Source organism: Equus przewalskii, chromosome 21 (assembly GCF_037783145.1).
Source record: "Equus przewalskii isolate Varuska chromosome 21, EquPr2, whole genome shotgun sequence".
NCBI classification, from domain to species: Eukaryota; Metazoa; Chordata; class Mammalia; order Perissodactyla; family Equidae; genus Equus; species Equus przewalskii.
Window position 1 is genome coordinate 24542770 of NC_091851.1, and position 12499 is coordinate 24555268.

Consider the following 12499-nt stretch of genomic DNA (forward strand, 5'->3'; position numbering starts at 1 on the left):
TTGTGAAGAAAGAAGGGACGAGTGGATATTAGGCAGGCAAGCAGCAATGTCTGCCACACCTTTTGGAGATGCTAAGTATGGGGGTGAGGGCAGTGTCAGAAAGTGGTGGTAGTGGGGGGGGGGGGCAGAGAAATGGAGAATTTTTCAGGGGCTTTCCAGTCAACCTTCCTTCCTTTCACAAGTGTGTGTTGAGCGTCTGTGTGCCAAGCTTGGTGTCAGACACTGAGGGTCCAGCATCTTGGTCCACGATTTCCCTACCCTTAATTACTCACAGCTTAATGGGAGAGACAGACAGGGAATCAATAAATGCTTACAGGTTACTCTAGGGAGGAGACTAACTATGATTGAGAATACTGAGGAGAGGCTGGAACATGATGTTCCCTATCCGTCTGGGGATGAGAAGAAAACAGCCTGTTGATGTCTGAGGGACAGGCATTCCAGGCAAGGGGGAACAGCAGGTTCAGAGGCCCTGAAGTGGGACCACGTTTGAGATCTTTCAAGGTTAGCAAGTTCCACTGCAGCTGGGTGGGGAGAATGGTGAGGCTGGCAGGAAACAGAGCCCTATAGGCCATAGCAGGGAGGCTGGATTGATCCCAGGGCAGAGGGGAGTATTCGAGGGGTTTGCTCTGGTCTCCCAGCTGGAGCATGTCCTGGGTTTTCCCCCGCTGGGCACTGTGAGAGGCTCCCCTGTGCTTCCTCCCCCCACCTGGCCATCGCTGTAGACACCCCAGGGGCTGTGCTGTCTGTCCAAGGTTCAGGGGGTGGAGTGGCTGGAGGCTGCCCTCGGCGCCCTCACTGGTACCCCAGCCTCACCATCCCCCTCCTCCCACTTTGTGTCTCAGCTGCAGGGAAGCCAAAGGCTCAGAAACTCAAGTGCTCCTACTGTGACAAGTCATTCACCAAAAACTTTGACCTGCAACAGCACATTCGAAGGTACCCAGGCGTGGTGGGGCAGGTGGCCCTGGGCAGCCCTTGCTGGGGGACCATCCAGAGTGGAAGCAAGGCTCCCTTCTTAGCCTCCTGGCCGGAGTGGTCACCCTATGGGCCTCAGGTTTCCCATCCGGGAAGTGGAGGGGTGGACCTGTCCAGTTTCTTGCAGAGTGGGTTACATTGGTACATGAGATGGTTTTAGGTGGTTTGTGGCTGTGGTGTTGAAAAGTTCTGAAAGACAGAGTGAGAACATTATTCTCTTCAGTTTCTTTCAGTCCTTGGAGAGTCAGAGAGAAAGCCTCATTTTGGTGCTAGTCTGTCTTAACACCTCTCACGTGTGTGCTCATCTTTTTTGAGAAAGAGAGAGAGAGAGCAAGAAAGCTTCAGATTCTAACCGCAGCAGACAGCAGCTTTTCTCTAGACCGGGGTTTCTCAGCCTTGGCTCTGTTGACGTTTCAGGTCACATTATTCCCTTCTGCGGGGGCTGACCTCTGCCTGGTAGAACGTTAGCAGCATCCCTGACCTCTAGCTATGGCATGCCAGTAGCACCCTCATCCCTCAGCTGTGACAACCAAAAATGTCTCCAGACATTGCCAAATGTCCCCTAGAGGGCAAAATCGATCTCAGTTGAGAACCTTTGGTCTACACTAATGCTGTCAAATGGAACTTTCTGCAAAGATGGAAATGCCCCAAATGGCGTTGTCCAGTAGGGTAGTCATTAATCATATATGGTTACTGAGCACGTGAAATGTGGCTAGCCTGATTGAGAAACTGAGTTTTTAATTTTATTTTATTTTAGTGAATTTAGACTTAAATAGTTCATGTGGCCTGTGTCTACCTTATTAGACAGTACAGCTCTAGATCTTTTTCTTTTTTAAGATTTTTACAATTTTTCCTTTTTCTCCCCAAAGCCCCCCAGTACATAGTTGTGTATTTTTAGTTGTGGGTCCTAGCTCTAGATCTTAATACTATTGTTTTATAAATTATTGTGTTTTTTGGTTGCTTTGTATTTATGACAAGTGATTTTCCGTATGTAATAACAATAAGAAGCTTCATTTTAAAATATTTTAAGTTTCAAAACATAGAATTGACTTGAAGGAAAATATTAAATAATGGTACAAGTTACTGTGCTGCCACAGCTAAGATGTTTTTTCCCTCAAATAACAGAAATCCCTATTTAAATGGGCTCAAACAATTAGGAAATGTTTCATCTCACAGTGTGAGGTGGCCGTAGATAAGGTTAGCTCCAGGGCTGGTTGATTCAGCAGCTTATTAATGTCACCAAGGGCACAGGGTCTTTTTCTCTCTGGCCCGCCTGCCTCAGCAAGACGGCTTGTCCTTATGGTGTCAGAATGGTGGCCAGCAGCATCTGGATGCTCTGTCTGGGACTTCCTGGTGGCCATGAGCTCCTAGGCTAAGGCCACGTCTCCGATCCTACACCAGGGTGCTGACAAGCCTTGTTTCCCACAGCCACACTGGTGAGAAGCCCTTCCAGTGCATTGCATGTGGCCGTGCCTTTGCCCAGAAGTCTAACGTCAAGAAACATATGCAGACCCACAAGGTGTGGCCTCCGGGGCGCAGTGGTGGCACCGTCTCTCGCAACTCTGTGACTGTACAGGTCATGGCCCTGAACCCCAGCAGGCAGGAGGACGAGGAAAGCACAGGTGGGTAAAAGTAGAACACGTCACTATCTCCACACCTCTTCTCTGCAGGTTCCCAGGTTTTCTTGCTAACCATGTGATCTTGGGCAATTTCCTTGACCTCTCTGGGCTTCAGTTTACTTTATCTATAAAATGGGGCATAAGATGAAAGGAGAAATGACAAACATACAATAAGCGTGACATTACTCTAATACTATACCCATGACAGACGTTGGTAATCAATCACCTCTCTTTTTTGCTGAGCTTGGATCTCACCTCAAAATCTATTTCCAGTATATCACTCTAGGCACTCGTTGTCAGTTGATCAGAAAAACCTATTTGGCTCTGTGGGCAGATGGTCTCCAAAGCCCTTTGTAATTTGTAGGATTGTCATCTGAGCCATCGCTTGCCCCTGAGCTAATGATCCTGTCCCTGATACTGGTTTAAGTCCTCTCCCGCTTGAGGGTTGAGGACCTCTAGGTCTAGAGCCGTGCTGTCCAACAAAGATATAATATGAGCAACATATACAATTTCAAATTTTCTAATAGCTACATGAAAAGAGTAAAAAAAAGAGTGAAACTGATATTAATCAAATATTTCACCCAATATATTAATATTGTAATTTTAACGCAATATGAAGAAATTATTGAGATTTTTTACATTCTTTTTTTATGCTAAGTTTCTGAAATCCAGGTTGTCTTGATAGTTATAGTACATCTGGATTTGCACTGGCCATATTTCAAGTTCTTGGTCACCACATGTGGCTTGTGGCCACTGTATTGGACAGTGGAGGGCTGGGCCTTCCTGGGGGGCCCCATGGGTGAGAAATGCCTGTCACACACCAGCTAATGAAGGGGATATTTTGCTGCACAACCGACGTCTGGCCTCTTTTATACTAGTTCCTGTTGGAACCAGTCCTCTCGTGTGTTTAGCCATTCTGTGTGTGCCCTCTGAGTTCTTGTGAGTTCCTTGGAGAAGGATCCATTTCTTCCATTTCTTTCGAAACTCCTGCAGTGTATAGCACAAGGCTTCAACCATTTAGCAAATATTTATGGAGGCCTACTGTGTGCCAGGCCCCTGTCCTCAGGGCGTGTGAGGGGAGAACAACTAAACAAATGATTGTAATTAGAACAAAGAGCTGGGGAGGCATGATGGGTACAGCTAGGACCAGTGTTCAGGATTTTTTAACAACTGTGGAAAGATCTAGAGTGTCCGAGGGGAAGGTCAGGGAGGGGAGACTTGAGGCAATAGCTATTCATCAGTTGGAGTGTAAGTATTTCCGTGTTTTAGCGCCTGGAATGGCTGAATCAGTGCACCCCAGCTGAACGTGAGTGCGGTATCTTGAGTACAGTGTCCAACACCAAGCACGTGCCAGGTGGGGGGCAGACGCAGTAGAGCCCGCAGAAGGTGCTCTGAATCCTTCCTGAATGGCATGGCTCTCTGTCCTGACTCTTCCTCTGTCCTTCTCACTGACTTTCCTCCCTGACTTTCTCCACAGGGTTGGGCCAGCCCCTGTCGAGCGCCCCGCAGCCCCAGGCCTTGCCCACGGTAGATGAGGATGAGGGGGCCAAGCTGGAGGCCAAGCAGGTGGTCCTCATCGATAGCTCCTACCTGTGCCAGTTCTGCCCAAGCAAGTTCAGCACCTACTTCCAGCTCAAGTCCCACATGACCCAGCATAAGAACGAGCAGGTAGGTGAGGGGCGAGCAGTGAGGGGGCCACAACTACCCTCGTCAGGAGCCTTGGCTGCTCCTGGGGTCTTAAACACAGCCTAGAAAGGACAGGAGCGGGCTTCAGTTGCTCTGAGCTACCATCTAACCACCTGTGATGGGCCAACCTTCCCCCTTTATTCTGCCTGGGTGGGGCAAGCTTACTGGGCCATTATGGTGCTAGCCTGGGGGAGGAAGCCCACCTCTCAAGGCTCGTATAATGAAGGAATCAGACACAGGAAAAAATTCTTAATAGCCTGTGAAGATCTGATGTCGAAAAACCTACCTATGGGGATTTAGGACTACAGTCTTTTTTTTAATTGAGGCATAATTCACATACCATAAAATTCACCCTTTTTAAATTGTACATCTCAGTGGTTTTACTCGTAAGGTTGTGCAGCCATCACCACTAATTCCAGAACATTTTCATCACCCTAAAAAGAAACCCTGTACCCGTTAGTAACCCTGCCACCCCCACCCCTAGTCCCTGGTAACCACTCATGTATTTTCTGTCCCTATGGATTTGCTTATACTGGATATTTAATATAAATGGCATCATACAGTATGTGGCCTTTTGATATAATGTTTTTAGGGTTCATCTATGTTGTAGCGTGTATCAGTACTTTATTCCTTTTTATGGCAGAATAGTATTCCATTGTATGGATATACCACATTTTGTTTATCCTTTCATCGCTTAATGGACATTTGGGTTGTTTCTCTTTTTTGGCTCTTGTGAATAATGCTATTATGGACATTTGTATACAAGTTTTTGTAGGAACATGTGTTTTCAGTTCTCTTGGGTATAAACCTAGAAGTGGAATTGCTGGGTTATATGGTAACTCTATTCCAGTCTTTATTTTTTACAATAACTTTTATTTGTTATTTTTTTCTCCTTGTAAAAGTATCGTGTACCCAATATAGAATTAGAAAATTTAGAAAAGTCTAAAGAATGTGTAGGTTAACTTTTACTGTTTATTATATGCCAGGCACCCTGCTCAATGCTTTACATTCAATATTTTATTTAATCCTCATAACAGCCTTAGAGATAGGCATTGTCAGTGTATGCAGAGGAAGAAACTGAGGCTCAGGGGGGTGAAATGACCCATCCAGAGTCACACTGCTAGTAAGTGACTGAGTCAGGGTTCAAAGCCACGTTTGTTTGACACCAAACCCCAGTTATCAACCATCTTGCAATATGTCCTCCCAAGAATGCAGCACAAAATCCAGTACTTTTTTTGTGGAGTTTGTGGAGTTTCTGTGTTTTTATTTAAATTATAATTGGGATCCATATACACACATAATTTTGAATTGTGATTTTTTTTTAGATAGCTTTTTTATTAAATTTTTATTTTGAAGGGGGCCCGCCCTGTGGCCTGGTGGTTAAGTTCATGTGTTCCGCTTTGGCAGCCCAGGATTTTGCCAGTTTGAATCCTGGGCACAGACATGGCACCGCTCATCAAGCCATGCTGAGGCGGTATCCCACATGCCACAACTAGAAGGACCCACAGCTAAAAGAAAAAATACACAACTATGTACTGGGGGTCTTTGGGGAGAAAAAGGAAAAATAAAAATCTTTAAAAAAAAAATCTTAAATTTTTATTTTGAAAGAATTAGAGATTCACAGGAAGTTGCAAAGATAGTACAGAGAAGTTCCTTATACCCTTCGATCAGTTTCCCTCAATGGTTACATCTAATGTAACTAAAGCTCAAGAGCAAAACCAGGAAACTGACACTGGTATAAGGGGTATATGTAATTTTATGTCATTTTATCACCTGTGTGGATTTGTATAGCCGCCACTGCAATCATGGTCCCTGATGCTGCTCCTTGTTAGTCACACCCACCCTCCTTCTCCCCAGCATACTTAGCCTCTGGAAACCACTAATCTGTTCTCCATTTTAATAAGTTTGTCATTTTGAAAATGTTGTATAAATGGAATCATTCAGTATGTGTCCTTTTGAGATTGGCTTTTTTCATTCAGCATAAATTATTTTTTGAGATTTTTGCTTTTTTTTTTTTCCCTTCGCTGAGGAAGATTTGCTCTGAGCTAACATCTGTGCCAGTGTTCCTCTATTTTGTATGTGGGTCACCATTGCAGCATGGCCACTTACAAGTGGTGTAGGTCTGTGCCTGGGAACCAAACCCGGGCCACTGAAGCAGAGCATGCCAAACTTAACCACTAGGCCATCAGGCTAGCCCCTGTGCTTTTTATTTTTTAACCTAATTTTATATTCTGAGCATTTTCTCATGTTGCTATTTTTTTTGTTTTTAGCTTTTTTTTTATTAAGGTTATGAAAGTCAACATCCTTGTGAAATTACAGTTGTACATCATTATTAGTCATGTTGTAGGTACACCACTTCACCCCTAGTGCCCTCCCCCCACCCCCCTTTCCCCTGGCAACCACCGATCAGTTCTCTTTGTCCATATGTTAACTACCACCTATGAGTGGAGTCATACAGAGTTCGTCTTTCTCTGTCTGGCTTATTTCACTCAACATAATACCCTCAAGGTCTATCCATGTTGTTGTGAATGGGATGACTTTGTCCTTTTTTATGGCTGAGTAGTATTCCATTGTATATATATACCACATCTTCTTTATCCAATCATCAGTTGCTGGGCACTTAGGTTGGTTCCATGACTTGGCTATTGTGAATAATGCTGCGATGAACATAGGGTTGCATGGAACTTTTGGAATTGCTGATTTCAGGTTCTTAGGATACCCAGTAGTGGGATGGCTGGGTCATAGGTATTTCTATTCTTAACTTTTCGAGGAATCTCCATACTGTTTTCCATAGTGGCTGCACCAGTTTGTATTCCCACCAACAGTGTATGAGCGTTCCCTTTTCTCCACAGCGTGTCCAACATTTGTCACTCTTGGTTTTGGATATTTTTGCCATTCTAGCAGGTGTAAGGTGATATCTTAGTGTAGTTTTGATTTGCATTTCCCTGATGATTAGTGATGATGAGCATCTTTTCATGTGTCTATTGGCCATCCGTATATCTTCTTTGGAGAAATGTCTGTTCATGTCCCCTGCCAATTTTGTAATTGGGTTGTTTGATTTTTTATTGTTGAGTTGTGTGAGTTCTTTGTATATTATGGAGATTAACCCTTTGTTGGATAAATAACTTGTGAATATTTTTTCCCAATTAGTGGGCTGTTTTTTATGTTTAAATACTGTTTTCCCTTGCCTTGAAGAAGCTCTTTAATCTGATGAGGTCCCATTTGTTTATTCTTTCTATTGTTTCCCTCATGTGAGGGGTTATAGTGTCTGAAAAGATTCTTTTGAAGCTGATGTCAAAGAGTGTACTGCCGATAGTCTCTTCTAGAAGACTTATTGTTTCAGGCCTAATCTTTAGATCTTTGATCCATTTTGAGTTTATTTTAGTAAATGGTGAAAAAGAATGGTTGATTTTCATTCTTTTACATTTGGCTGTCCAGTTTTCCCAACACCATTTGTTGAAGAGACCTTTCCTCCATTGTAGGCCCTCAGCTCCTTTGTCAAAGATTAGCTGTCCATAGATGTGTGGTTTTATTTCTGGGCTTTCAGTTCTGTTCCATTGATCTGTGCATCTGTTTTTGTACCAGTACCATGCTGTTTTGATTACTGTAGCTTTGTAGTATGTTTTGAAGTCAGGGATTGTGATGCCTCCAGCTTTGTTCTTTCTCAGGATTGCTTTAGCAATTCGGGGTCTTTTGTTGCCCCATATGAATTTTAGGATTCTTTGTTCAATTTCTGTAAAGAATGGCATTGGAATTCTGGTTGGGATAGCGTTGAATCTGTAGCTTGCTTTAGGTAGTATGGACATTTTAACTATGTTTATTCTTCCAATCCATGTGCATGGAATGTCTTTCCATCTCTTTATGTCATTGTCAATTTCTTTCAAGAAGGTCTTGTAGTTTTCATTGTATAGATCTTTCACTTCCTTGGTTAAATTTATCCCAAGGTATTTTATTCTTTTTGTTGCGATCGTGAATGGGATTCAGTTCTTGAGATCTTTTTCTGTTAGTTCGTTGTTAGCATATAGAAATGCTACTGATTTATGTATGTTGATTTTATAGCCTGCAACTTTGCTGTAGTTGTTGATTGTTTCTAATAGTTTTTCTGTGGATTCTTTGGGGTTTTCTATATATAAGATCATGTCGTCTGCAAACAGCGAGAGTTTTACTTCTTCATTGCCTATTTGGATTCCTTTTATTTCTTTTTCCTGCCGAATTGCTCTGGCCAAAACCTCCAGTACTATGTTGAATAAGAGTGGTGAAAGTGGACACCCTTGTCTTGTTCCTGTTCTCAGAGGGATGGCTTTCAGTTTTTCCTCTTTGAGTATGATGTTGGCTGTGGGTTTGTCATATATGGCCTTTATTATGTTGAGGTACTTTCCTTCTATACCTATTTTATTGAGGGTTTTTATCATAAATGGATGTTGGATCTTGTGGAATGCTTTCTCTGCATCTATTGAGATGATCATATGGTTTTTGTTTCTCATTTTGTTAATGTAGTGAATCACGTTGATTGACTTGCGGATGTTGAACCATCCCTGTGTCCCTGGTATAAATCCCACTTGATCATGGTGTATAATCTTTTTGATATATTGCTGTATTTGGTTTGCCAAAATTTTGTTGAGAATTTTTGGATCTATGTTCATCAGTGATATTGGCCTGTAGTTTTCCTTCTTTGTGTTGTCCTTGTCAGGTTTGGGGATCAGGGTGATGTTGGCTTCATAGAATGTATTAGGGAGTGCTCCATCTTCCTCTATTTTCTGGAATAGTTTGAGAAGGATAGGTATTAAATCTTCTTTGAATGTTTGGTAAAATTCTCCAGACAAGCCGTCTGGTCCTGGACTCTTATTTTTGGGGAGGTTTTTGGTTACTGTTTCTATTTCTTTACTTGTGATTGGTCTATTCAGATTCTCTATTTCTTCCTGATTCAGTTTGGGTAGGTTGTACGAGTCTGGGAATTTATCCATTTCTTCTAGGTTGTTCAATTTGTTGGCATATAGTTTTTCATAGTATTCTCTTATGAGCCTTTGTATTTCTTTGGTATCTGTTGTGATTTCTCCTCTCTCGTATCTAATTTTATTTATTTGAGACTTCTCTCTTTTTTTTTTAGTGAGTCTGGCTAAGGGTTTGTCGATTTTGTTAATTTTTTTGAAGAACCAACTCTTTGTTTCATTGATCCTTTCTACTGTCTTTTTTGTTTCAATATCATTTATTTCTTCTCTAATTTTTATTATTTCCCTCCTTCTGCTGACTTTGGGCTTTGTTTGTTCTTCTTTTTCTAATTCCGTTAGGTGTCGTTTGAGGTTGTTTATGTAAGATTTTTCTTGCTTATTGAGGTGAGCCTGTATTGCAATGAATTTCCCTCTTAGGACTGCCTTTGCTGCATCCCAAATCATTTGGTACGGTGTGTTTTCATTTTCATTTGTCTCCAGATAATGTTTGATTTCTTCTTTAATTTCTTCAATAATCCATTGTTTGTTCAGTAGCATGTTGTTTAGTCTCCACATTTTTGGACCTTTCCCAGCTTTATTCTTGTAGTTGATTTCTACTTTCATAGCATTGTGATCAGAAAAGATGCTTGATATTATTTCAACCCTCTTGAACTTATTGATGCTTGTTTTGTTTCCCAAGATATGGTCTGTCCTTGAGAATGTTCCATGCGCGCTTGAGAAGAATGTGTAACGTGCTGTTTTTGGATGAAGTGTCCTATATATATCTATTAGGTCCATCTGATCTAATTTTTCATTTAATTCTATAATTTCCTTGTTGATTCTCTGTCTGGATGATCTGTCCATTGGTGTTAATGGGGTGTTGAGGTCCCCTACTATTATTGTATTGCTGTTGGTGTCTCCTTTTAGTTTTGTTAATAGTTTCTTTACGAATTTTGGTGCTCCTGTGTTAGGTGCGTATATATTTATAACTGTTGTGTCATCTTGGTGGAGCGTCCCTTTTATCATTATATACTGCCCCTCTTTGTCTTTCTTTATCTGTTTTTCTTTGAAGTCTACTTTGTCTGATATAAGTATGGCAACACCTGCTTTCTTTTGTTCATTATTAGCTTGGAGTATTGTCTTCCATCCCTTCACTTTGAGTCTGTGTTTGTCTTTGGGGCTGAGGTGTGTTTCCTGGAGGCAGCATATTGTTGGATCTTGTTGTTTGATCCATCCTGCCACTCTGTGCCTTTTGATTGGAGAGTTCAATCCATTCACATTTAGAGTGTTTATTGAAACGTGGGGGCCTACTGTTGCCATTTTATCACTTGTTTTCCGGTTCTTTTGCATTTTGTCCTGATGGAGAGCTGTTACTTTGTGTTATTGTCCTTCTGCTTATCTCCTTTGTTGTGGATTTTGTAACCCCTTTCCTTTTTTTGATTTTTCAGGAATGAGGTTCTTCCTGAGCATTTCTTGAAGAGGAGGTTTTGTGGCGATGAACTCCCTTAACTTTTGTTTATCTGGGAAAGTTTTTATTTCTCCATTGTATTTGAAGGATATTTTCGCTGGGTAGAGTATTCTTGGCTGCAGGTTTTTGTCCTTCAGAGTTTTGAATATTTCATTCCAATCTCTTCTAGCCTGTAAGGTCTCTCCTGAGAAATCTGCTGATAGCCTTATGGGGTTTCCTTTGTAAGTTATTTTCTTCTGCCGGGCTGCCCTTAGTATTTTGTCTTTGTCGTTGACTTTTGCTAGTTTCACTACTATACGCCTTGGGGTTGGTCTTCTTGCGTTAATAAAGTTTGGAGATGTATTGGCTTCTGTTACATGAAGTTCCATCTCTCTTCCCAAGTTTGGAAAGTTCTCAGCTATTATTTCTTTGAACAGGCCTTCTGCCCCCTTCTCCTTCTCTTCTCCCTCTGGTATACCTATAATCCTTATGTTGCATCTCCTAATTGAGTCGGATAAGTCTCGGAGAGTTTCTTCATTTCTTTTTAGTCTTTGTTCTCTCTCCTCCTCTGTCTGCAGCATTTCTATATTCCTATCCTCCAAATTGCTAATTCTGTCCTCCATGTTATCGACCCTACTGTTCAGAGAGTCCAGATTTTTCTTAATCTCCTCCACTGTGTTCTTCATCTCCTGTATTTCTAACTGGTTCTTCTTTATAGTGTCAAGCTCTTTTGTGACATAGCTCCTGAACTCAGTGAGTTGTCTATCTGAATTCTCTTTTAACTCATTGAGTATTTTAATAGTGGCAGTTTTGAAATCATTGTCATTTAGGTTATAGATTTCATTGTCTTTGGGATTGTTTTCTGGATGCTTATCATTTTCCTTCTGTTCTGGAGATTTAATATATTTTTTCATACTGCTTGATGGCATGGATTTGTGCCTCTGCATAGAGATAGAGTTTAGTCGCTGCTTCCACTTGTTGTGACTGGTGTTGGCGGGGAGGGCAGCTGTTTAGACTGCATCAACCAGGAACCCTGTCAGCTGTTACTGACTGGGCCTGGACCCCTCCTCGTCATCACAGTGGTCCTGTGGGGTCCCTCGTCTGTTGTGGGGGCAGTCGCAAGGGGGCCTCAGGCTGCTGGTGCCCACTTAGATGCACTCCCTCCTTGTGGTCTGCAGCGGTGTTGTGGGCTTTCCCAGCAGCCAGGAGCAGGATCACCTGTAATCGCCACTTTGTCCCTAACAGAGCCCACCAGCTCACACTTGTCCACTATAGGTCCCAGCAGAGCTATGGGTATCTTCTGCAGTCTGTCGTTAGCTCACCTAGCTGTGCTACTTTTGCCCCAGGGCCTTCCCGCCTGGTGATTGCCAGTCGGGACCTCTCCACTAGTGCTGTGCAGAGGCTTTTGCTGAGGCTGCTGTAGGAACCTGGAGTTCCCCCCTGGGCTACGTAGCCATTTCACCAGAGCTCCAGTCTGCCCCACTCCACTGTCGCGGGATCTCTGGGAGCCCCTTGCCTTGTCTGGGACACGGCCAGAGTCCGTGGGCCTGGCGGTGGCTTGTAAGGTGCTGCCTTGTGGGGAATTCTGCTCTAGGGAGCTTGGTGGTATTCCGAATGCTGGGCAGGGCCTCCCTGCCAATGGCGAGCAGAGGCCCTCCCTGCTGGGGGGTGCGGGACCCTGGAGCATCCCCCTGGGCCGCAGAGCCACGTGTTGGAGCTCCACCCAGTCCCAAGCGCATCCACGGGAAGTCTGGGTACCCCCTGCACCAACCCGTGTGCCGGACACCATGAGCCCAGCAGCAGCTAGTGGTCTGGTGCAGTGCCAGGGAATCCACCCGCTGGGAGCT

At 43.2% G+C, this 12499-nt stretch overlaps 1 protein-coding gene across 6 annotated transcripts in view; it reads left to right on the plus strand.

Annotated features, from left to right (window-relative positions):
* Window positions 1–12499, plus strand: part of ZNF341 (zinc finger protein 341) — a 58329-nt gene that overhangs the window by 16819 nt on the left and 29011 nt on the right. For all 6 annotated transcript variants that reach the window (XM_070588036.1, XM_070588042.1, XM_070588039.1 and 3 more), the window contains 3 exons: window positions 843–933; window positions 2401–2594; window positions 4069–4259. In XM_070588036.1, coding sequence (XP_070444137.1) covers window positions 843–933; window positions 2401–2594; window positions 4069–4259 — 476 coding nt within the window. The remainder of the gene's footprint in view (window positions 1–842; window positions 934–2400; window positions 2595–4068; window positions 4260–12499) is intronic.